Source organism: Micrasema longulum, unplaced genomic scaffold (assembly GCF_059751315.1).
Source record: "Micrasema longulum isolate JH-2025_06_02 unplaced genomic scaffold, ASM5975131v1 h1tg002260l, whole genome shotgun sequence".
In the NCBI taxonomy this organism is placed as follows: domain Eukaryota; kingdom Metazoa; phylum Arthropoda; class Insecta; order Trichoptera; family Brachycentridae; genus Micrasema; species Micrasema longulum.
The window spans coordinates 50,674-77,910 of record NW_028279418.1 but is presented as its reverse complement, the minus strand read 5'-3'; the positions used below and the strand labels follow the sequence as shown (position 1 = coordinate 77,910).

The 27,237-nt window shown below is 32.5% G+C and overlaps 1 protein-coding gene across 3 annotated transcripts in view; it reads right to left on the bottom strand.

Annotated features, from left to right (window-relative positions):
• The window catches only part of LOC148272648 (uncharacterized), a 67,320-nt gene extending 40,978 nt beyond the window's left edge, over positions 1-26,342 (bottom strand). The window contains exons 1-13 of one of the 3 annotated variants that reach the window (XR_015824806.1): positions 26,057-26,325; positions 23,203-23,373; positions 20,215-20,361; positions 16,828-16,975; positions 14,516-14,690; positions 11,758-11,881; positions 9,778-9,994; positions 6,983-7,094; positions 4,752-4,863; positions 4,533-4,650; positions 3,298-3,434; positions 2,508-2,592; positions 1,181-1,302 (exon numbers count right to left, since the gene is read on the bottom strand). Coding sequence is in view for 2 of the 3 variants with exons in the window: in XM_088239763.1 (XP_088095889.1) it covers positions 1,181-1,302; positions 2,508-2,592; positions 3,298-3,434; positions 4,533-4,650; positions 4,752-4,863; positions 6,983-7,094; positions 9,778-9,994; positions 11,758-11,881; positions 14,516-14,690; positions 16,828-16,975; positions 20,215-20,361; positions 23,203-23,373; positions 26,057-26,209 (1,821 nt within the window). In the remaining variant the exon portion in view is untranslated. Of the gene's footprint in view, positions 1-1,180; positions 1,303-2,507; positions 2,593-3,297; positions 3,435-4,532; positions 4,651-4,751; positions 4,864-6,982; positions 7,095-9,777; positions 9,995-11,757; positions 11,882-14,515; positions 14,691-16,827; positions 16,976-20,214; positions 20,362-23,202; positions 23,374-26,056 lie in introns of all 3 variants that reach the window. The other 2 variants (XM_088239763.1, XM_088239762.1) reach the window with 2 other exon arrangements.
• Between the last annotated feature and the right edge of the window lie 895 nt (positions 26,343-27,237).

The window sequence follows — 27,237 nt, the reverse complement described above, 5'->3', positions numbered from 1 at the left end:
GTTGTATAGAGCAAATTATTCTAATGTTTCCTATATGTATTTGGGTTTTATTTATTTATTAATTTACACGCCCTACGGGCTTCTACATATATTAGAAATTACATTCAAGCGCAGCAGTGAAACATAAGTATGTAAATTTAGTTAAAATTAAAGATAACATAAGAAAAACTAAAAGATACAATAATAAGTAAAAATAAGGAAATGTACCGACATAGGTATATGGGTACATAGAAAAATATTTAATAAATTTACATATGAAAACATACACACATCCATACACATGCATATGCATACATACACACACATATACATACATGCATATACATATATATATACATACACATACATACATATAAGTTTATACATTATTGCAGAGATACATGAGAAAAAAAATAGTAAATAAAGAACAATATTAAGAAATTTTATACAAATTAATTTAAAACTTTTTGAATACTTAACCTATATTTATATAAAGACAGACGAAATATATCAACTTCACCATACTCGTTACCTAGCCGGTGTAGTCTAGGTATTGGTGAATTGTAATAATAATTGTGACTGCCAGGAGATTAAAAAAATAATGTTAGCTGCCGAGTATTTCGAACAGGTACTTTTAAGCTGATAACATAAGTTAATTCCGGGACGTCCAATACGCCATTTGCTATTTTATATAAATTCAACAGTTTTGTGTCGTTGTTTGATTTGTTTGTATTACTACGTTCTTCTTCCTTTCCGAGGCGGGATCTGGAGCGTGCGGCCGCGGTCTCGATTTGGAACTAACACTGTATTCCTCCACTGTCATACTGAGCAATTAGAAAATGGTGATTGTTACGCGCGTCGATACGGAGAGCGGCCCTTATGGGGACCGCCACCGCACCATTATGTAATTAGAATTACGGACCTCGGTATATGTTAGAAAATGTGCTATGGCGGCTGTCGAACCGACTGCGCCGACTGCAACTATGGTATAAAAATTGATGTGTTTTCAGGCGTTGGTAAATTAGGTGAAATATTTCAGCCAGACGAATCGATCGAATGTTACAGTGTATAAAGTGGCCACTTAAATTAGCCAACGGCAGGTCATAAGCTAATTAAATGTCTAGACTTCAATATTCCCTTCTAAAAATGTTTTCCGTCTTCGTAGCAATAAAATGCTTATAATATTAATTATTTTAATTACCTCCTTGTCGTTCACAAATTCGCTGTCATCATCTTGCTCCTGTTCCTCCTCTTCATCTTCCTGCTCTTCTTCTTCCTCTTCTTCTTGCTCTTCCTCTACTGCTTGCTCCGATTCATTCTGATCTAAAGCAAAACAAATATATTTGCCTGTTTAAGTATTATTGACGCAGGAATCATGACATCACGAATCGGCAACCATTGACCAGAAAGCCAAGTTTATAAATGTTCGTTTAAACCATATTTGAAATACTTAATTTTTGAAAAGAAGAAAAATCATAAATTATGCAAATCTGGCAATCTTCTGTTTCATTAAAATTTTACTCAATTTAGAGAAATAGCAAAAACTGTTACAAGATTTTAGTAGAAACTACAAAAGAGATGTTGAGGGAAAATCCAAAAAAGATTTGGGAATTTGTAGCTCAAACACACAGTGACCATGATATGTCTTCTAGTGTATTTATTTATTTCAAACTTCAAGCACAAAGAATAAGTACATTAAACCCCCGTTTTACGTTTTTCAAGGGAGCATCAAAGAAAAATGTTAAACTGAGGAAAACACTAAAGTGAGGAAATGAAAAACTGCAGAAAAATTGTAAAAACTGTCATAATTGGGGATTATTCATATTTACCTATGCTTTCGCTAAAAATATTTTGTATTTTTTCAATAAATAACACAATGTGTTTTTTTTATTGAATTTTAAAAAAACATGTTTAAATAATTTTACGTAGGTACCCTTAAAAACATAAAAATAAAATTTTTAATTTGCATAATTTTATAACATAATGATTTTTTCCCTAAATATTGGGAAATTTTGTTTGTATGGTATCACTTTTTTTAGTATGGCACCACAGAATTTCAACTGTCATTTACATCGCGACAAAGCTGTTTCGCACTTTTATGACAACTGTTTGAACAATCTTCTTTCCAAATTATGTTTATAACTTCAAATAATATTTCTATTGCCAAATTTCTAAACTTTCGGCATTTTTCTGCAGATTCGAGAGGTTGATATATTGATATCGAGAGGTTGAGATATTGATTTATAAATGCCTCCCAAGTTATAATTGAGTTACATAAAATATAATATAATTGTTTGAGTTTAATTAGGGATAAGATGTTACCTATCGACTTGAAGATATGGGAAAGTTTTCTAATTTTTCATGTTATATATTCTATGTGTTCTGTCCATTTAAAATATTTATCAATAATTTATATGGTGTACTGATTTAAGTATTTCAGAGAATATTTTCAATTGAAGGCTTTGTTTGGGCTGTCCCAATTAAAACCAATAAACTAAAACTAAAATGTTGGAAAATATTAAACTCACTTTCAAAGAATTCTTCATTTTCGCCCTCTTCTTCTTCGTCCGCTTCATACGACTGGTTCATGTATAGCAGCTCGGATTCATCGACCTAAAAGCATTATCATATTGAACACAGTTCTGAGTGTGACATAGGGGCGGCTAAGACTCAGTCACCGAGACAATATGCAGTGACAGGGTCTTTTAATTACAGTAAAACCCCCTTTTTACGTTTTTCAAGGGAGCAAGAAAAAAAGTGTTAAACTGAGGAAAACGCTAAAGTTAGGATATGAAAAATGTACGGAAAAAATGGGAATTACATAAAAATAAAATTGATTTGAATGCTTCAGGTACCAGTCCAGGGACTATGAAATATTATGTTGCAAAAACACCTTTTTAAATTAATATTTTATGTCAACCATGTCGGGAATCGAACCCGAGACCTCTTGCATGGCAGGCAAACGCTCTGACCACTGCACCACGAGGCCGACAACTACACTATAGTGTACATATACTTCCAGAAAAGTTGTAAAAACGGTGATAATAGGGGATTGTATTAATTTTTTTTACTATTTTCAATGATTTCACAAAAAATATTTATATATTTTGTATTTTTTCAAACAATATTATGTTATCTGTTTTTTTATTTGATTTAAAAACAGCATGTTAAAATTACTTTGTGTGTCAATAAAATAACAAAAATAAAATTTTGAATTTGCATAAAATAATGTACAATATTTTTTCCCAGAATGGCAGCAATAAATGTCCATAAAACAGCAATGAAACAAAACTAGGCAGAGTCTTGAATGATAGTTACCAGGCATCCTTCTAAATAGGAGATCTCCTTGAAGGGGTCTTCGCTGGCCTGTTCTCGGTGCTCGGCGTCTATGTGCGAGTCCAGCTTCTCCTCGCACATAAACACCAGTTCGCACCACTCGCACATGAACTGTTCACCTGAACACAAAAAAAAACAATTAGATACTGTAGTGGGTAGAAGTAAAATGGATTGACTCATTCGCCCAAACCAATAATGAATCACATGCTCCACAAACGTATTCTTCGTGTTATGTTTTTGTTCTATTATTGTGTGTTTTACAATATAAATAATATAGGTATACAGAAATTAAAAATAAATGTGTCAGAAATACCACATTGTAAAACGAGGCTAGCACAGAGACATGCATATTTTATAGGCCAAAAATTTTTAATTCTTTTTTACTGAGAATATTTCATTGATCCCGAACTTTCAAAATTTTTCTTCTTTTAAAAAACACGCACTATCCTGGATTTAAACTAAAGATATTAACTCTTTTTTTCTATGATATATTTTGTTGCCCTTTAATAATAAGGAATATTTTTATGTTTTTTTAAAAATATTTTTTATTTCCTTTTTGATTACTATAAAATAAAAAAGAACCTTTTAATCTTTTACAGAATATTTTCTTTTCTCTTTCTTATATTTCACAAAAATATTAAACCTGTCTATTTATTATAGGAGAAAAAATTCATAAACATTTCTTGTATACCCACGAACAGGCCATGCCTTTGGGGGATTTTTGTTTACTATTTTTACTGTTAATATGTATTTCATTGCTATGTAATTATCCTTTATTTTTTTAATAGTCTGTTTTACCTCCAATGTATATTGTAAAAAAAAACAAAAAAAATATATATATATAAATATAAATATGTAGTGTTCAAAACTGTCTTAACATTTTGTAGTTTCTCTCTGTATAGTCTTTTTTGTATGTTCTCACATGTAAAAAAATAAAAATATGAAAGGTTAAATTATTTTTATTATTGTTTATAGTGTATTTTTTATAAAATTAATAAATTCATTCTAATGAATTAGTAACTGAATGAATGAAAGTACAAATGAATGAATTGAATGAATTATTTGTAAATATCTGTTTGGCATCAAGGGAGGAGAAATCCGTATTATTGAATGAATTATTGGTAAATATCTGTTTGGCATCAAGGGAGGAGAAATCCGTATTATTGAATTCATTCGATTAATAAATTAATTAGATAATTTTCATTTCTAACGTTTACCTTCGATATGTGACTTGATATGTACGACAACATCATCCACATCCTGGAAGCTCTCCTTACAAAGGGGGCAGGTCAGGTCTTGCGTGGCATGCACTGCCGAGTGGAAGATCAGTTCGTCCTGTAACATACGTACGCACAGGTAACACAACGAAAGTTGAGAGAATATGCCTATTAGCGTATCCGGGCGGTACAACGGTCTATTCCGGTGCCGAATCTTACCTGTTTCTGGAATATCACATTGCACTGAGCGCACTTGTAGTGTTCCGGGGATGACTGCAGAGAGTTCTTTTTACTGGCGGTAGACTCCGGCATGTGCTTAGTCCGCAGATGTCTGCAAAACAAAATTTTTTCGCACATTAAACAAAATGCCAACATGGGGGAAGGGGCAGAAATGAAATTTAGCAATACTTGAAATTGCATTTCAATTTATTTTTCACGAACATGACGACGAAATTTAATCATATCATACGAATTATGTCATATCCGAAATCCGTACGACTATTGCTCAGAGATACCCCTTGTTCACCGCACAAAAAGTATTTAATATTTTGGAAGAGCGTGTTAAGCTCTCGAGGACAAAAACTATTTTCAAGAAAGGAGTTAAGGACTGGATTTTCCTAAGTGGGAGGGATTTGAGTGGGAAACTCCTTGATGATTTTCCGAATGTTTGAGTTGGCTGTTTACCATATTGATGTGCCATACATTTATTTTTAAAAAAAATGTAATTTTTCTGGTCTTATTTAGTGTAAGTCTTTATAGATTTAAAAATTCACTAAGATAGACCGGATCTTGTCTTGAGGTAGTAATTTTTATTTTTTTCGTCCTAGATTTAATTTTATTTAGTTGTATTTTATTTTATTAGTGCCTGTATTTATTATAGAAATTGTATTTACCATCGTTAGAATGGACTGCATAAGTCCGTCAAATAAATAAATAAATATAATATTTGTGGTGATATACTCGTATGTCTGTGTCAACTAATTACTCGTCCTAACTCAAAAAGACTTTTAGTGGCATGGAGTTGGGACTCATGTCTCAAAAAATGTGTAATAATCTACCTTGTTTTTATTAACATCTTACAACAGAGATGAAGAACATTTAAGGGAAGGTAATATAGAAGTCTAGGCATCTACAGGGCTTATGACCTGTCAATGGCTGGTTTAAGTGGCCACTTTACACACTGTGTAACGTTCACCATTCTGCCCATATTTGAACATCTATATTCCTTCAATTCTTTCATCTGTTGATGTTTGTGAAGTTAAAGAGCTGAAACCTTTATTTATGCGGATGAAATTCGTCTAATTGAATTATTTCACCTACATACTAGGCAATGCCTAAAAATGTTATTTTTTATGTTCCTCAATTTTACGTCAAATATCCCTCCAATTTACGTTTTTCATAACCCCAGTTTTACGCTGAAATTTTTTCAAAATTCATTCGATCTGTCAAAAGACGCCGTGCCGCGCGCCGTAGCGTTTGCCCAAAATGGTGAATAAAATCAAGGTAAATAAAAAAGGTGCAAATTGTTGTCTCAAACTAAATTCAAAGAAGGTTCAGTGTAATTGACCATTTTGATTGAGTGTCCAATTTTGATATTTTACTAAATTGTGACATGTGGTTGACGCATGTTTAGAAAGAATAAAGTCTTAACATCAATAAATTACGATGCAGAAAGTTAAAAAATTTGGCAATAGAAATATTATTTGAAGTTATAAACATAATTCTGAAAGAAGATTGTTTAAACAGTTATCATAAAAGTGTGAAACAGTTTTGCCGCGATGTAAATGACAGTTGAAATTCTGTGGTGCCATACTGAAATAAGTGATACAATGTAAACAAAATTTCAGATTGCTGATTTTATGCAAATTCAAATTTGTGTTTTTAAGGTTAAGTTAAATTAAAAAAACAATTAAAATTATTTAAACATATTTTTTATAATTCAATAAAAAAACACTGATATTGATTGAAAAAATACAAAATATTTCAAATGAAATAATACGTAATTATGAATAATCCCCAATTAAGGCCGTTTTTATAATTTTTCCTTTCCTTACTTTAGCGTTTTCTTCAGTTTAACATTTTTTTCATTGCTCCTTGAAAATCGTAAAACAGGGGTTTTACTGTATAATAATAATAATGTTTGGATAATTTATATAGCGCCATTTTTGTGAAAATCACCTCAAGGGCTTATAAGTAAGTCTGCAGATCTAATATTTACGTAGTGCGCGTATTTTACACGCCTTTTACATCGCCGATGGGCGAGATCGAGTGAGAAGGGTCGACGCAGAGGGCGCTTCCCCTCTTTTCCAATGACGACACGACTACTGGATTTTACTCTACACCGCGACTCTCCGTCTCTTCGCTCTAACCCGGGCCTCCCCCATTTGGAGCTTAAAGTAAACCTAGGTACGCTAGAACACAATATTTGTAAGCAATAGTTCACTGATTACCTTGTGTAGTGGTGCGAGAGCAGGAATGCCTTGGGACAGAACTTGCACAGGTAGGGCCGATTACCCGCGTGACTCTGTACATGCTTGGTGAGGCGATGAGACGATGTAAACGCTAAAACCAAAACATTTATATATTGTTATGTATTATAGCAACACTGAGTAGGTACTTGTCTGGATAAATATGATCTGTGCATAAGTGTAAAGTCAAAGTGTTTTTACAGAATAATAAAGAGTACTTGATAATGACCCAACATGGGATAACTTAGTGTATCATTAATTATTCAAACATTACATATATATAACAATTTTTGTCTTTCAGTCTGTATCTGTAGGTACCTTAGTGGATAAAACACGGGAGTCACTTTTTGCTGTTTTGAAGTTAAAAATGCAGAAATTATGGCAATAAGCTATTTCATAAAAACAAAGAATATTTTAGATTTAGATATTTGTTCATAAAATTATAAACTCTAATAAAAAAACAGAATTTTGGAAAAAAATTGATCGGAACCAGCATGAACACGATCACAATACCAGAGAAAAGAACAAAATTAGACTTCCATTTAGGAAAAAGGCAAAGTCACAAAATTCAATTTTATTTAAAGCAATTAAAAAGTATTACGAAATGGAAAAAAATATTTATGAAGAAAAAAACATATCAAAATTTAAAATAGTGGTCAAGACATATGTGATAAACAATTTATAAATTAAATATATTTGCAATGTTATTATTAGAACACACATAACAATATGTATGATATGTGTGCCCTACTTTAAGATTTAAATAAATAAAATGTAAATGTTTTTTTAAGTTGAATTAAAAATCTGAAATCCACTTTATTTATTTATCAGTAGTCACAGATACGGTAAATTGATTTTGACTATTATTATTGACCTTTATGTATGGGAGCGAAGTATGGACTTGGAAAAACAGGGATGAAAGTAGGCTGAATGCTGTCACAATGCCATCCCTTGGCCAAATGTGAGATAAAACTATGTACGATAGATGCACACATGTTGAGATCCGTACATTATGCAAGGCTGAGACAAGCATTATCGACAAAATCAAGAAATGAGCTCTGCGCTGGTTTGGACATGTGGACAGCGAAAGAACGGCTAAAAATATTTACAATGCAAATGTTGATGGATGCGGAAATAGAGGAAGACCGAGAAGAACATTGCTTGACCAAATCCAACAAATGATTGAAGATGGACATGTTAAAAGTTGGAATAATCGACGCGCATGCATGAGAAGATGTATGAATGTAGAGAAAGCGAGATCTGTATGCAAAGATAGAGTGGCGTGGCGTTCTATCCTCTCTGCCTACCCTTACGGAGAAACGGCGTGATGGTTTGTTGTTGTTTATATATTCTTTTTCTATTGATTTCAATGATACTATTATTGTGTATATTTGATTATGTATGGATATACATTTGTGTAATTTGTATTTTAATATTTATATCTGATTATCTTTTTTACCTAGTATTCTTTGGAATTTTTTATTTATTACTTATACCTTGTTTTTCTGGATTGTAATTCTATTGTATCACATGCCATTATAATTTAATATAATTAATTTTGTGTTCTATCCTCTCTTCCTACCCTCACCGAAAAACGGCGTGATAGTTTGTTCGTTTATCAAAAGAATAATTATTTTACAACGTAATTTCTTCATAGATTGGAATTATCTCATTTGGTCAAAAAATTATGATGTTTTGGAAATCCCACAATTACAAAATCTTGTTTTGTCCCGTGGTTTATCCTTCAAGGTACAGATATGATTAAGTGTGTCCGGGCAACTTAAGAATACAGCTATGTATGTGAAATAGAACCGATCTTAAATAGATCATAAATTTAGTGTATATTTGAATGAACGCCATGGCTGAAAGGATTAAATCAAGAGTCGATAACACTATCACGAGACCACTTATTAATATTATAGCATACCCACAGAACTAAATAATAATAGCAAATTAATGAATCACCTTCTCGTGACGTCGAAGTAATGTCAGGCGAGAGAATGAACGTTAGCAGACTACGCACTCAAAAGGTTTGAAATGCGGCAAAACAATTGCCTTAAAAATTAAATTACTTTTATTTAAACAGAGATTTTTCCTTATTCAACGACAACACCAACAAACCATCACGCTGTTTCCCCGTAAGAGTAGGCAGAGAGGATAGAATGCCACAACACTATCTTTGCATACAGATCTCGCTTCCTCTACATTCATACATCTTCTCGTGCACGCGCGCCGATTATTCGGACTTTAGACCTGTCCATCTTCAAGTATTTGTTGGATTCGGTCATGCCATGTCCTTCTCAGTCTTCCTCTATTTCTGCATCCATCAACTTATTGGTTGGTTGGAAGAAATTTCCATTTGGCAATAAGCCCGCCAATGTACAAAAAAGTTAAATATAAAAAAATAAAAATAAAAAAAAACATTCACATTGTAAATATTTTTAGCTGTTCTTTCGCTGTCCATTCGCTCAACATGTCCAAACCAACGCTGAGCTCCTTTCTTGATTTTGTCAATAATGCCTATCTCCGCCTTACATAATGTACGGATCTCGACATTTGTGCATCTATCGTACATAGTTTTCCACACATTCGCCGGAGAGATCGCATTTCAACAGCATTCAGCCTTCTTTCATCCCCGTTTTTCCAAGTCCATACTTCGCTTCCATACATCAGGGTCGGAACCAGGACTCATTTTTTCTTATTCAATTTAAAAATCCTACCTTTTTAGATATTTTGTTTTTGTCTTTACAAAGGCTCGCGTATTTAATTTTACTCACACTCCGGGCAGTACTGGCACTTGAGGGGCTTCTGGCTGTTGTGCGCGACCGCGTGACGGAGCAGCCCCTGCTTGTAGGTGAAGCGCTTGGGGCACTGCTTGCAGACGAAGGGCTTCTCCCACGAGTGCCGCTTCCTGCGGTGGATGTCCAACTCCTTGGCGGAGAGGAACATCATGTCGCACTCGCTGCACAGCAACTTGGGCACTGTCGTGTGGATCTAAAACCGAGGGAAGTGAAATTTGTGTCGTTTAGATGCAAAGAGAAGGATTAGTGGTGCGGGAAATTAGATAAATAAAAAAAATGGATCGTTTAATTGTGCAGTTAAATTTCTCAAAAGCGTATGAAAAAACTTATAAAAATTAACACTGGTTCATGTAAACCATGTTTTGACGTTTATTTATTTATTTAAAACTTCAAGTGCAAAAAATAAATACTTTGGCGGACCTATTGCTAAAAGCAATATCTTCCCTATTGCTAAAAGCAATATCTTCCAGCCAATCAAAAAACAGACTGGTCAGAAGAAGAGATTGGTCAAAATTTTGAACTAAAAATCCATAAATATATTTTATTATATAAATAAAAGACGAGTGATACTTGAATCCACAAATTTGGAATATCCAGTGACCGGTTTCAACGCTTTCGCGACATCTTTGAGACTGGTATCTTTATTAAGGAGTTCAATGTATGTATTTATACTTTCATATATTGGAAAAACTAGTGATAAAATTGGACAAATAATAAATAAAAATAAATGCACCGCAGCCTTTTACAATAATAATTCCTTGGATAATTTGTTGGTAAATACTAAAGATAAAAAAGATAAGTTTTCCAACTCAGGAACTTACCTTCTTAATTGTAATGACTAAAAATACATGCTACGTAGGCCAAATGTAGGCCGTAGGGTAGAACCTTTAAACACGCATAAAAGAGCACATACAATCATGGTCTAATAATAAAGATAATTTAAATTTTGCCAATCATTTAATAGAAAATAAACATTCCTTTCATTAAAAAATAATATTGAACCTAAAGGCCATAAACTTGACAAACTAGAAATTCTCGAAATTAATAGATTTAAAAATAAACCCGACGTAGAATTACTTAATGAACAGATAACACACGTGCATTCTCCATTACTTTACCCATTGTAATATATTTTTACTTAGGACCTTTTACCCTTTGTTTTTCAGAAATCATAATTGACAAAAATCACACTCACGAAGGACACTAAAAATAAAGTATGTACTTAAACTCATTAAAATAGCATTATATCAACTAATTAGTTGACCCGAAATTTTTTTGATAATGATCCTTAAAATAAAAATAACTTAATTTAATTTACTTTCATATAATTTTGAATTCTCTATCCTTACCTCTGTTTTGTATAAATATATTGAACTCCTTGATAAAGATACCAGTCTCGAAGATGTCGCGAAAGCGATGAAACTGGTCACTGGATATTCCAAATTTGTGGATTCAAGTATCACTCGTGTTTTATTTATATAATAAATTACAATGAACTTCCATCAAGAATTTTCACATACATACATATTATGTTATCATCATCATTACCTTTCCGCACCTAATGGTGCATAGGGCACTGCATTGGAAAGCACAGCAATCGCAGCGTATCTTGATCATTTTTGTTACATGAAGGTAGATGATCAGTCTTACGCTTCAGGTACCAGTCCAGGGACTATGAAATATTCTAGTGTGAAAACACCCTTTTGAATAAATATTTCATATCAACCGTGTTGGGAATCGAATCCGAGACCTCTTGCATGGCAGGGTAACGCACTGACCACTACACCACAAGGCCGACTTTGTTATGGCCGGCCATATTATGTGAAAATAAATTATTTAAAATAACAGCTATTTTTAAGAGTGCATCAAGAGTCGATAACACTACCACGAGACCACGCAATCTATGGATATTATAGCGTACCCGCACTAAATGATATGAACAAATGAATGAATTACCTTCTCGTGACGTCGAAGTAATGTCAGGCGAGAGAATGAACGTTGGCAGACTACGCACTCAAAAGGTTTCAGTCCGCTGTGAACCATTTTATGTTTCTGCAGGTCGTACTTGCTGAAGAATGAACTGAAACATAGGAGAAGTTCATTATATAAAATAATATTAAAAGATTAGAAATGGGACAGTAAATTGCGCAAGATTCCAACACAAATGAATTGAACCTGTAGCAATTGCACAGAAATCTTTAATCCGAGTCATCTTAAAAAAAACATTTCGCTATCCAAGTGACTTGCTCTTCAAAGAATTCAGAGTACTGAATATTATTCAACAGTATATATTGAGAACGGTAGTGGTTACACACATAAAGAGAGACATTTACCCAAGCGTCAACCACAACCATAACACAAGATACTCTAATAGGGATCTGATACTAAGTGAAGGGGTCAACACTGTTCTGGCATCGAGACAACACTATAACGTAGGCAAAAAGGTCCATAACCTTTTGCCAGAATCGTGGAAAGACGGGAGTGTTGTCAAGTTACGGAAGGTGTTGACCTCGCTCTTTCATGACATTGGTCGTAGGGAGTCAGAAAAGTTGATGCATGCCACGGATTGGAGAACCTTACTGGATGTCAAAAATAAAATATAAAAAATAAAGAATAATTTAAAAAATATATATTTATAGATGACAACCATGAAGTTTCGCATAAATAAATTGTCTATGTTTTTATGAATGTATGTATGTGTATGCGCATGCGTGTATGTACGTGTGTGTGTATGTACATATGTATATTTGTGTATATTTATATATACATGTGTGTATATATGTGTATGTCTGTATGTATATGAATCAAAATGTGTATCCGAATAAGTATATATTGTGTTTGTCTGTGCTCTATATTAATTTGTTAAGTATTATAATATATTAAAATGTAATTGCCTAGCTTGGAACGGGGTATGTACCCTTGTTAGCTGGGCAAAGTGAATATGGAATTGTATTTTGATAATAAGTGTGAATAAATAAATAAAAAAAAAAAATAAAAAAAAAAAATAAAACAGTAAAAGCTTGTTTTTACGTTTTCCTGCTTTTTATACCGAAATGTACAGGACCCATTTTTCTTCATACATTCTCATACAAATATTGCCCCCAATTAACGTGTTTTACATTTTTCATCACCCCGGTTTTACGTTTAAAATTTTTCGGAATTCATTTGATGCGTCTAAAAAGCCAAAATTACATTGTAATAATGGTGCCGTGGCCCGGGCGCCACCGCTTGTGCCACGCGAATGAAGAATAAAAACAGATAAACAACTAATAAAGGATAAAGTATTGTCTTAACCTAAATTCGAAGCAGGTAATTGACCTTTTTGTTTAAGTGTCTTCTTTTAGGGTGAGTTTTAGTTTTCATTTGAACAAACACGTCATATTGACTTGCGCAAATCATGATACACAGTTGACAAACGTTTAGGAACAATAAAGTTTGAATAGCAATGAATTATGATATTTAAAACATAACAGTAAAAATATTAAAAGTTATAAAAAATATGGTTTAAAAAGTTGTCTAAAAGTGTGAAACAATTTTGTAGCGATGTATATGACAGTTGTTTTCAGTGATGCCATAGAAAAAAAAGTGATACCGTGTGAATAAAATTTCCCAACATTTAGGAGAAAAAATATTGTGTTTTTTTATTTATTTACCTTGATTTTATTCACCATTTTGGGCAAACACTGCGGCGCACGGCTCGGCGTCTTTCGACAGATCGAATGAGTTTTGAAAAATTTTCAACATAAAACCGGGGTTATGAAAAACGTTAATTGGGGGGATATTTGAATGAGAATGTGTGGGAAGAAAATGAGACCTAAACATTTTGGAGTAAAAAGCGGGAAAACATAAAATTGAGGAACGTAAAAACGAGGTGTTACTGTACTTAAACACAACTTTTGTTCGACAAAACACACAGTTTACCCTGAAGATGGCTCCTGCAATGGCAGCCCAAACTTTGGAACAAACCCAACACACACGGTATCACCCAAAAAGGAAACATATTGATAACAGTGACTGCGAAAACCTTCGCACCCATAGTAAATTTATGTTTGTCCAGAGCGTGCACCAAGACCTAATCGGCTGGCTCAGTATCAGGCATAGAAGAAACATTCACATTCTATCACTTCTTCACAATATTTTAAATAATCCCACTTCGCCTGTTTATCTGAGAGAGCTCATCCAACCTCTTTCACAACACGGACTATCTCTTCGTTCTAGTAACGAGAAAACCCTTTTAATAACCTGTCATCGCTCTAATTTTCTTGCCTCCTGTTTCACAGTAGTAGCCGCTCGATTGTGGAATAATCTACCCACTAATGTTAGAGACGCCCCTTCTTTATTTACATTTAAGTCAAGATTGAAATGTCACTATCTAAATATTTAGATTGTTCCTTTATCCTTCTTCTTTCCTTCCCATCCCCTCTCCTCTCTTCATAGTATAGTGTTATTTTTTTTTTATATATATTTATTTTTGTTAATCTTTGCTTTTAATTTTTATATAAAATTGTAAGATTCAATATGTCCATGTATTTATAATTTTCTCAAACTGAACGGTTTGGGTAGGTAGGAAGAAATTGCCTTAAGGCAATATGCCCGCCCTTATATGTATATTTATTGTATATGTATATAAAGTGTCAAATAAATAAAATAAATAATCGTCCTAATACCGACAGTAAGATTTTGTGGAGTTCGGGTCAGTGGAGGGTGGCGGTACCTTTCGCACAGGCTGCAGGGGTGGGTCCTCTCTCGCTTGTGGATCTTCTGGTGGATCTCCAGCAGCTGCTGCAGCGGGAAGGAGCGCTCGCACTGCGTGCACGGGAACACGTTGGTCGGCACTTCGGCGGGCTGCGCCTCCTCCGGCGCCGCGCCCTCCCCTTCGCCGTCCTCCTCTGAAAATAGCCATACTCGGATGTCAAGGTGAACAGTTTAGAGATATACAACATTTATTCTTAACTTTCCCTCCTCGGTGTGCGGTGATGTGTAGTTAGTACACATTGCGTCTAATAACTATAATAACTTTATAAATATAATCAATATTGGGTTTAGATTTTCAGTATTCCTCCATTACACATTTACGTATCGACCGAAATAATTTGTTATTAAATAATAAGTACTTATTAGGCACAAAAAAAGCATTTTATCGGAAATCGGGGATAAATTACAAATATCATCAAAAGTATACTCACAGTCAGTCACGTAGTCCAGTACTATATAGCTACTCAGTAGCTCTCGGGAAGTTGGCGCGGGTGCACGTTTCGCCCGAGTCGTTAGCGATACCCAATGGTTTTTTCATGTTTTCAGCAGTTAGATTTGAAATATTATCATCTTTGAATTGAATTATGGTTAATTAAAGCCATTCCTTATAAATATTCAATTTTTCCCTTTTTAAGTCTCTTATTTTTTTAATGTCTAGTGACTACACAGCACCGTAACGCGCGGGTGTATTGGACAGTAAGGGAAAGGTTAAAGTTTAAAATTCTACCGTGTCGTTGTGCCCGTCTCTTAATTAATATCAAGTGTTTAATTCACCGTTAATACCCCATCGAACCTGCCGCGAAGAGAACATCCAACGGTACAGTTAGGAGAACTCCAGTATAAGGTGAGTACTAGTATTAATTTTGTATTAGAGTTCAGCATCTATATAAATAACACAATGAAGAAATTCAGTGCTATGGGAAAGTAGATACAAAAAATGTTTTCTTCCATGCGGTAAAAATTAGAGCATTGGTAAAATATCTCTAAAACGTATGAAAATTTTATTTTACTTTAAATGACATAACAAGTTCTTCTAAATCAACCAATGGTACGAGTGGTGTGATAGATTTCCAGTTTCCGGGAAGCCAACCCACAAATCAGGACATCTCACCGCAGAGAAATAGCGATGTCATGCGTGGAGTACTTAAAAAATTGTAGCGATGGTGAACGACAAATAATTTTTTAAAATTTTTTTGGAGTTAGTTTGATAGTCTATTAACAGATAAAAAAAATATCGAAAAAACCACTGAACTTATTCATTTGGACATAAAGAATAGGCTGACTAGCAACTCATCTGAGAGCCAACCTGTCATCTGGTGAAAGGCGCGATCAAGTAACAAAGAAAATGAATATAAAGTTTATATTTTAAGCGCTAACTTTGTGGTTATTCATTATAATAAAATAAATAAAACAACTTTGATTTTAACTACTAATTTTTATTTATCACCGACCGGTTTCAAAGCAAACAAGCTTCTTCGTCAAGGTTTACGTAACTAACGAATTGATTCCTTTTTTTATTTTTATCACGTTCACTGAATACTACATGTGGACCCAATAAATCAAGTCGTTTTTTCCTTACACGGGTGGTAATTTGATATCATTATTTTCGAAGTAAGACAGGAGAGGACTAAAAGAAATATTGTTTATTTGGTTATTAATTATTGTTTTCTTATTATAAATCGCTTTTTTAATTTCTAAGTTGTCTAATTTTAATCTTTTATTTTCAACATTAAGTACTTTCATGTTGAAAATAAAATATTCAGTGTCTTTATTGAAGTTAATGATTATTTTCTATCAGATGATTTGCGAATTCAGAAAAATAATTATTATTTAAGCATCTTAAGTGTTCTTTTACTCTAATATTAAAGTTTCTTTTAGTTTTTCCAATGTAAATTGAATCGCAATCATTACAATTTAATTGGTATATTCCAGTTTTATTATATTTATGGACTTTGTCTTAGTGATTTTTTAACAATGTTCCTATATTATTAGTTGTGTAGAGAGCCAGTGTAATGTTTGATGGTAGGGAATTAGATAATTGTTTTGAAAAAATGTCATTTATAAAAAGAATCCGCCTCCATTGTTTACGTGGGTTTGCTTTATTTACTGTGGAGTCGAATATAAAAATTTGTTTATAAGTTTGCGTTTTTGTTTTTGACGTTTTGACGAAGAAGCTTGTTTGCTTTGAAACCGGTCAATGAAAAATAAAAATTAGTGGTTAAAAACAAAGTTGTTATATTTATTTTATTATTTAAGAAAATGAATGTTTACCATCTCCCTGTGTAACGGAATAAACTGTCCCGTCTTCCTCAGCTGTGACTACGACGGTGGTGGTGTGGGATGGCTTCTTGGTCTCCTCGACCTTGCTCGGCTTTCTCAGTCGTCCACGACGTATGGGGTTGATTTCTACGAATTCTTTCTGCAAATTCAAAATGAAACAAATGATTATGTAGCCCAAATGTTATTTCAAACGAAACAAACCGACTATCACACCATTTCTCCGTGGGAGTAGGAGGACAGATTGCCACATGAATCTAAAATTTGTACATTTTCTCTAGCACGCATGCCGAGGCTTGGTCATTTGGAATTTGGGCACGGTCATGCCATGTCTTTCTCGGTCTTCCTAATTTTATGCATCTATCAACGATGTAAATCTTTTTCGTTCATATCAGCCATTCAAAGGCACAACAATTTAGCTCAAAACATACTGTAGAAATGAAATATTCAAAAAATATTCTTCCAAAAAAAGATAAAAAACATAAAAGGCTATCACATTTTTTTTTACATTTTTAAAGTAATAGAGGCCAATAAAAAAAAAAAAAAAAAAAAATATTAGTAGCATAAAAAATATTTTTAAATTTGTAATTTTTTATTATTGGCCTCGTGGTGTAATGGTCAGCGCGTTAGCCTGCCATGCAAGAGGTCTCGGGTTCGATTTCCGACATGGTTGATGTGAAATATTTATTTAAATGGGTGTTTTCAGACTAGAAAATTTTATAGTTCCTAGACTGGTACCTGAAGCGTAAGACTGATCATCTTACCTTCATGTAACAAAAATGATCAAGATATGCTGCGATTGGTGTACCAATGCAGTGCTCTATAAACCATTAGGTGCGGAAAGTGAACGATGATGAATTTTGAATTCCCGCAAAAACGGTCATTCCATTGGCCACGCCCCTAATATGTCACAGTTAATGTTTATTTGTTCCTGACCATTGAAATTTGTTTAGAACATTATCACGAATCTTGACGTCACAACAACCAAGGCCAAACACGCCGTGTTTTTCTACAAACATATTTTTATTGAATTTCTTTTTTACATTTATGTATGAACACATTTCTCTACAATATCCATATTGATTTTGAAAATACAATAAATTATTCTAAATCCATTTCATATATTTTTTTCGGTATTCCATAACAAAGGGTTTAAACCTCAGAGTAATAATGCGTAACCTAGAGAGGAGCCCAAACGTAGGAAAACCATTCTATGACTATTGGGTATTCAGTTAGCTACAGTTCGCAGCAAAACAATGGGCCGTACTCATGTCGAGAATTGCCAAATGGATATTAATTTGCATTGTAATTACTTTTAAATATGTACTTGTGCATTTATCATTGCAGGGTTATTCCAATGTATTTTTCTATAATTCGCCTATATTTATTTTATAAAACTGAAAATACATGTTTGTGTTAATTTTTTTATTTATTTATTCATTTTATTCACAATATATTTATGTTATATTTATTGGACATAAACCCCAACTCCATTGAACCAAAGTCCCGTGTTGAGTTTGTTTGTCCGTCACATCTCCGAAATGGCGAGTCGTAGCGACCTGAAATTTGGACAAGTCATTTTAGATGCGATTTCAATGTTAACATTGCTATTTTCGAGTAAAATTTTAATCGACCTCTACTCGATAAAAACTCAAAATTTTATATGGATGCCTAGTGTGGCCCCGACATATTGCCCGTAATCAACTGTCATTATCAACAGCAAACATACTTTAATTTACAAATTTATCGCCTAAATTTAGAAAAAATAGAATCTGAAGTAAATATGTTGATATAAGAAAAGTTTTTAAGCAACATAATACACGTGTCGGGACAATAAATGCCGAAAATCAATGTAAATCATGGGAAAATATTTGGAACCAATTACCTGTGAAAACCGACTCCTTTAACACCTTTGACGCTCCTACTGCTGCAACCAAACATACTGCAATTCACCATAGTCGATTTTTATTTATTATAACGTAAATATCCCAGTTATTTACAAACAAAGCCAAGCCCAGCTACAAAAGCATCCGATCGAACCGTTATGTTTATGTTGTCAAATAAAACAAAATGGCCACCAATTGGTTGCTAGCCAACAGACCAACATCGCTTGCGTTCAATGAAACATAGTGTTAGGGCTTCTCTCTAGGTTACGCTGCGGTTTAAACTAAACTGTTCCACAATATTTTAAGTTTGTCCAAATTTTTGTAGACAAGGACTGGATTCAACTATCCGGGGAGCTGTTTATATTAACGTACTACAATAGAGATAAAGAACATTTAAGAGAAGGTAATATAGAAGTCTGAAATATTGTTGATAAATCCACCTGGTCCATGAAGAAATATAGAAATTGAAAAAATAACATTTTCAGGGGTTGCTTAGTATGTAGGTGAAATAATTCAATTAGATGAATCTCACCGGGACAAATAAAGGTTTAGCTCTTTAACTTCACAAACATCAACAGATGAAAGAATTGAAGGAATATAGATGTTTAAATATGGGCAGAATGGTGAATGTTACACAGTGTGTAAAATGGCCACTTAAACCAGCCATTGACAGGTCATAAGCCCTGTAGATGCCTAGACTTCTATATTACGTTCTCCTTAATGTTCTTCATCTCTGTTGTAATATGTTAATATAAACTATTCCAATTTATTGATGGCGTAATTTAAGCTAGAATGTGAGAAAAATATTTTTTAAAATTTGTGACTTAAAATGCTTCCAATTATTTTCATAAACAAATATTTACATTAAAAAAAAAATATATATATATATATATTTATAATTGGATTATCTTATTTAAATACTGTCTTTATAGGAGTACCAATGTACCCGAGTTCAGTCTAAAAACATTTAAAGAGTCGTAATCAACCTGCTGAACGAAAAGTAATTATATTTTAGTTATTTATTTATTTATTTATTTACTTAAGTTAGTTAATATTACATTGTATATTAACTAATATATTTACAATTATAACAAATACTTATTAAATATTTCTTACATAACTACATTATTACAATAAACATAACTTTTTTTTTTTAAATCCGTAAGTTTTCTTTCATTCTTCATACTTTCAGGCATCTCATCATACAGTTTTAACCCTTTATACATTAAGCTATTTTGTGATTTTGTTTTTTTCTTAAGTGGTAGTCTTATCCTATTTCTATTTCTTGTCCTATATTTATGTACATTTCTATTTAATATAATTTCACTATACAAAACTTTTTTAAAAAATCTAATCATTATTTAATTTATTTTTTGAATTACACAAAATTCTGAGAACAGCATTTTTAAAATGCAAAATTGTACACTTTCCTTACTTTTTGTCAGACAACAGCCTTAAGATTTAATAAAAATAAACGCAAAATATAATAATGTACCTTGATGGGCTTAGGAGACTCCACATCCTCGTCCTCGTCATCATCATCATCATCATCTTCTTCTTCTTCTTCTTCTTCGTCCTCTGAAAAATCTTTGGCTATGGAAGTCTGCACAACGCTCTCTGTCAGGACGTTCTTCGGGACACGCTGCAAAGTTAAATGAAGATCTTTTATAGGTTTCGGTCGTACGTATTTTTTAGGACAGCAAACAGACATAGACTTATATGATTTATCACCATGTCCCTTTTTTTACCAGGTGGTGCATAGGACATTGCATTGGTACACCGAATGCAGGGTATAATGATCACCTGTTACATGAAGGTAAGGTAAACCATGAGGTATTGCAGTGCAAAACCACCTTTTGAATCATTTCATGTCGACCTATCCAGGACCCCGTTTGCAATGGGAAGTTAACAGTGTTGTATCTACAATTATTAGGAAGTTCAGTGCTACAGGAAATTAGGTATTGAAGATTATATGCGGTAAAAAACAGAGCATTTAACTGTACGGAGAAGTTTCTCGAAAATGAAGGAAAATTTAGAGTAAAAAAAAATAACCAATAATAGAGTTAACAGGGCTTATGACCTGTCATTGGCTGGTTTAAGTGACCACTTTACACACTGCGTAACATTCACCATTTTCGCCTATGTTTGAACATCCATATTTCTTCAATTCTTCCATTTGTTGATTTTAGTGAAGTTAAAGAGCTGAAACCTTTATTGTTGTGAAGAGATTCATCTGACTGAATTATTTCACATACTAGGCAACTCCTGAAAACAGTTTTCCAATTTTTAAACTTCTTCTTGGACCAGTTGGTTTCATTAATGACAGGTCATAAGCCCTGTAATGCCTAGACATCCATAATGCCTTATTTAAGGTATTCTCCATCCCTGTTGTAATTTGTTAATCTTAATGATTCCCGAGGGGGTGAAAATCAGAATTTGTCTACAAACATTTGGACAAACTCAAATATTGCAATAATAGAGTGTTGTGATGGATTTTCAGTTTCCGGGGAGCCAACTCACCAATCAGCAGAACTCACAGACAAGAGCTTGTGGCGCCATGGGTGAAGTTGTCGAGTTACAATGGTGCCTATACATGCAAGGGTTATATCTGTACCTCAGAGGCAGACGGATGCAAATCCAGAATTTGATGAAATGACATTTCGATTTTCGTATCCAGTTAATGATCATGTCCATTGATTTTGAAAAAATGGAAGTCTTATGATGAAAGAACCAATGTATTAAGATACTGAAAATACAAATTAATGCTATAAATGATTAGAAATCACTTAGAGAAAGAAGATTCTTTAGGCTTTTGTTGAACATTTGACGTTTGGATTTGCATCCGTCTGCCTCTGAGGTACAGATATTATCCTGTATTGGGGGGAAAATGATCAACTCTGAATATATAAAAACTAATACCATTTTTAGATAAAGAGATTTTTAATATCATGCAATTAAAATCTATTACCTACTTCCACTGTCTATTAAAATGATTAGTAATGAGAAAATGTTCAAAAAGGCTATAAAAAATGGGTAGTGGAGCTAGGTAGAAGTAAAATGGACTGTCTCATTCGTCGACACCAATATTGTATTGGGGGGAAAATGATAAACTCTGAATATATAAAAACTAATACCATTTTTAGACAAAGAGATTTTTAATATCATGCAATTAAAATCTATTACCTACTTCCACTGTCTATTAAAATAATTAGTAATGAGAAAATGTTCAAAAAGGCTATAAAAAATGGGTAGTGAAGCTAGGTAGAAGTAAAATGGACTGTCTCATTCGTCCACACCAATATTAAATCACCTGCTCCACAAACATAAAGTTTGTTATGTTTTTGTTATTTTATTGTGGGTTTTATAATATATATAATACGGCACAAGTGCCTTTTACAATATAACGAGTTAGTTAGATATACAAAAATTAAAAAAACAATCATGAAACATAGGCATAATAAAACATGGGTATAAAATTCAAATAAAAAGAAAAATATATATGAGAGTGTATGTACATATGTCAGCATACAAAAGATATAAAATGGTCGGTATATTATAAATATAAAATTAGTTAACACCAGATTATTAGCATAAGTAGCTTTTGCAAATTAATCATAAATCGTTGCTTTAGAATATCATAAAATATTTATAGAGAGATGATTTGAATTCACAGAGACTCGAGTTAAAAATGTCGGTATGAGAGGTACATTCATTTCCTAGTCTGTGTATACGCGGTATAAGTGAGTGACAGAGATAGTCGGTTTGAGAAGGGTGGCAATAATATATTTTGAGTATTTTGTCTAGTTCTAAGTGTTGGTATATTAATATTCATTAAATCCAGGAGTTCGCAACAATTTAATTTAGAATTAATGATTTCATATAAAAATATTAAGTTAATATTGTCCTGCGATTCTATAAATAATATAGGCATACATAAATTAAATATAAACATAAATACGTAGTGTTTAAAACTGTATGAGCATTATTAAGTCTTCTTCGTATATTCTCACAAGTAAAAAAATATATATATATATATTGTCAAGTGTCCTCGGCAAGGGTAACCCCAGGCAGGTCACATTATTTTTATTATTAATAATAATTTATATGTGAGGAAAAAAATGAATATCTGGATAACGTCGTCGAGGGTGAACCGAGAACCTGATGTAACGTTTTACTTAATTTATAATTTATATATATATTTTTTTTTAATAACTGCTCTAATCTAGCGAAGAAGACTGACAAATATCTTTACTTTTGGGCAGATTTTTAGTATTTAAGTTTTGAATTACCGGTTCTAGATTGTTGTTATTATATATAATATCCCCTCATACCAGCACTTTTGCTGTTTGGGAATATTTCGTACAAATAAAATATGTAATGTAACATGTAAAGTTAAAAAACATTATATTTTGTCATAAATAAATAAATCTAAATCTAGATGGAACCTTTATTAATTACTGGAATTACTGGAGGGTACCATTACCTCTATCATATCTTTGGCCCAGGCAATGGGAGCCCTAAGGTCACCGTGGGTCAGGTAGTGTCGCAAGGCCTCGTCCCCCTGCTTGCAGATCTGCTTGAAGCGGTAGGACTGGTCCATGAAATACCGACATACTTGGCAGATAGTCCCCGGCATGCCATCTGAAGGGAACACCTAGAAGGAAGCTAGGGGTGGGCATTTTGTTTTTTTTATAAAAATAGCAATAACAGTTACTGTTTCACAAATTAAGCTGTTTCGTGAAGAAGTTTAAAAATAACAGTTTAGTGCAGTTGATTGGTTGAAATTCATCCTTGAATTATAAACATGTCTACTAACAAGAGGAAGATAAAAATAAATTAATAACAATACATGTGCCAGCCAGGATTTGTAGACGGTACCACCTGTTTCATGTACCAATAAGTAAAACATCGTATGTTAAAAATGCTTTTTTTCGTAGGACTTTTTCAATGTACAATACAAAATTTTAAAATATAGATTACACAAACATCACTCTATCAGATTTAAAATTTACGCTAAAAATGTATTATGTAACTTAGTAGACATTATAATAATAAATATGTACATCTCCCCTCCCCTCCTTATCCTCTCTTCAAGCATTCTTGTCCTTATCCCGCCCAATTTACAGTAACTTAATGTTCTTAAAATAAATATTTAAAAAATCTTTGATTATTGAGTACATGAAAATAACATTTTTATATGTATAAATTGTATGTATTTATTTGATATGTAATATATTTTCTTTACTAACTTTGTATACTATGTGGAAATCTGTTATTAGTTCTGAGTTTATACACTATATCTGATTGTTTACTAGAAATATGTATGTAGAACTGTTGATTTCCCAAATAAAATAAAATAAATTAAAACACAGTTTTCTAACAAGATTTACATCTGTTGATGGCCTAGTTGTACCAAAATTTAAAAATAAATATGGACAACGTACGTTGGATTATATTGTTCCAAAAATATTTATTATGTATATCCGAGGGTTGTGTAAAAAATAAGGTTCTCAATTTTTTTCAGGATTAAGGCATTTTTTATTTGAACTGAAAAATACATTATTGGAAAGCTTAATTTCTTAACTATTTTTCAACATAATCACCAGATTTTTCAACGCATTTTTGTTGATGACTAATCCATTTTTGGAATCCAGCTTCAAAGCTTCAAAGCTGGATTCCAAAAATGGATTAGTCATCAACAAAAATGCGTTGAAAAATCTGGTGATTATGTTGAATTAATAGTTAAGAAATTAAGCTTTCCAATGATGTATTTTTTAGTTAAAATAAAAAATGCCTTAGACCTGAAAAAAAAATTGAGAACCTTATTTTTTACACAACCCTCGTATATACAAAAACCACTTGACATGAAAACATGTTATAATAAAATTAAAATTATGTTTTTATTACGAAAGTGGTTAGTAGACAGAACGTTCCTATATTGATTTATTATTTATGTAAAACATTTTTTTCTCTCATTGAATACATTTTTGTTATTTTCTAAGTCTAAGCTTTTCTTTTATGTCTTTCTTATTTTATTTACATTTTTTAGATCTTAATTTTAATATGTACTTTTAATTTTCTCATTATTTTTATTTTTTCTGTAGATATGAATTGAAATTTTCGATTTACTTTGTTTTATTTTTTATCTTGTTTTGATTACATTTATGAGCACACATTTTGGATAAACAGTTTGGATAAAAACGAGCTACTTTGAACTACAATGTTTTGAGTATGTCCAAATGTTTCTAGATAGGCTGGATTTCCTCCCTAGGGAATTATTTAGATAAAAGTTTGTTGCAACAGAGAGAAAACATTTTTAAGCAGGGAATTTAAAAGTCTAGGCATTTACAGGGCTTATGACCTGTCATTACCTAGTTTAAGCGGCTACTTTCCACTGTGTAACATTCACCATTCTGCCTTTGTGAATTACGTCACAAGTCCTTTAGAATCACCCTATCAATTACAGCATTGTTACGTGTTGTGATAAATTTCTGGTTTCCGGTAGCCATTTTTTTACGCTATGGGCCTCCATATTCAAAAGTCGGCAGAACTCACCGACGAGAACTTGTGACGTCACGTGTGAATTAATTTCAAAATTACAAAACTTTAAAAATCATAGTGATGATAATACGATACATAAAAAAATATTCGTCCTGCAGCTACAGAGCGCATAAATGGATAGAATTAGTCTCCAAAAATAATATTTTATATTCCATACAGATATGATAGATTTTTCATCAAAGCTAAATATGATGGCAGGATCTACGTAATTATTTTGTTTGTTTTGATTTTATTCAATAAACTATAAATACTTAATTAATAACATACACTAGATCATTTAAGGAGGGCTTTAATGTATTTTTATAACATATTTTTTCTCCACTAATATTAAATAAAATCGCGATACATAAATAGAGAATATAAGTATCCGATAAGTTAACACGACAATTTCGTTCAATAATGGCGCAGACTTGACAATACATAATGTCGATATTATTATATTGTTTGGCGTTATTGGTTCAACGTAAGATAGAGATTGAATGCGATCTCATTAGCATTATCATAATATATCTAGGAATAAACTTATCAAAAGAAAGCAATCTTTCAAGTTCATAGCGACATCTTTTAAATATTTTAGAATTCATAAAAATTCTGTTTTGCCAGGGCGGAACAAAGATTCGATAATTTTGTCTCGAACCAAATGTAAACTAATTCTAGATGCGAACCGTTATCAAATGTCAAACAAATGTAAATAAACCGGAAAGTTGTGTAAAAGTTACAAAATCAATCAAAACAAGATGGAAACAAGAATAATTACATTTTAGAGAGTAAATTACCTCGATAGAGACACACGCCATTATTTGTAGAGGCAATGGCACGGGATTTTTTCCTCGGATGGAACGATCATAAATACTTGTCAAAGGCTCTTCGTCTTTAAGACAAAAGCGACAAATACGTTTGGTACGCAATGTTTCTTTGCGTTTATCCATTTTAACCGGTGTTTTCACTCACTCCCATAAATATTTGAGAAGTTTTCGACAGGTTGACAGCGCAAAATACTCGGCCCGGCGAACGAGGGAAAGCGAGAATAAAATGGTGGACAGCTTGGCTTATATTAGCGCCACTGTCACTTGTGGCGGCGGCGGGTACTAAAAACTGGTGCACCATCACTTTTTAAAATATTTATTTCTTCTTTATATTATTAAAACAAATCAGTAACGTATTTTTAAAATTATTAAACAAATTAATGCGGGTTTTCTAGATTGAAAAATAATTTATTGGATTCGTATTCTAGTGAAAGGCCGATTTATTTTTGAAGATAACGTTTTGAATTCAGAGGGCGCTGTAACGGAAATGAAGTGTGGCGCTAGCGTCTTCATAGTGGAATTGATTTACTAAGCGTAGGTAAAATAATATAAACAATAAAACAATTTATATTAAACCATGCTAACTTTTATAGGTATTCATTTAATAAGAATTACACAAGTAATGTTCTGAAATTAACAATGTTAATTTCATAGGTTATAAGTATCATTATCATGTTGGAAATCAAAATTACGATCTCTCAATGATAATTAAATAAAATGTTTGTCAGTTTAGAAAGCTAAAATGAATTATATTTTGCTTTAACGCAATACTCAAGATATATTTTCAAAAAGTGTCACAAATTCAAGAAGAAAGTAAGTGCATATACTTAATTTAAATCCTTATTTTTTCATTTATAATAATTCCAATTATCATGCGATACCTTTCGACAGAGAAACGAACTATGAAAATTTAAAGAAATATTCATCAAAAATAGTTATTTAATTGAAAAAAAAACAGCACTGACTGTAATTTAAATACTGACAATACGGTACAAATATGTGAGACATGTTTTTTAAATAAACAGATTACTTGTTATTGCTAATATTATGGGCGAAATAAATATGTCAGCGCCCTCTTTGATTCTAAATACTAATTCGGTCTAATTATTTCTATGGGGTTTTATAACTCAATATTTTTATATTTTCAATAC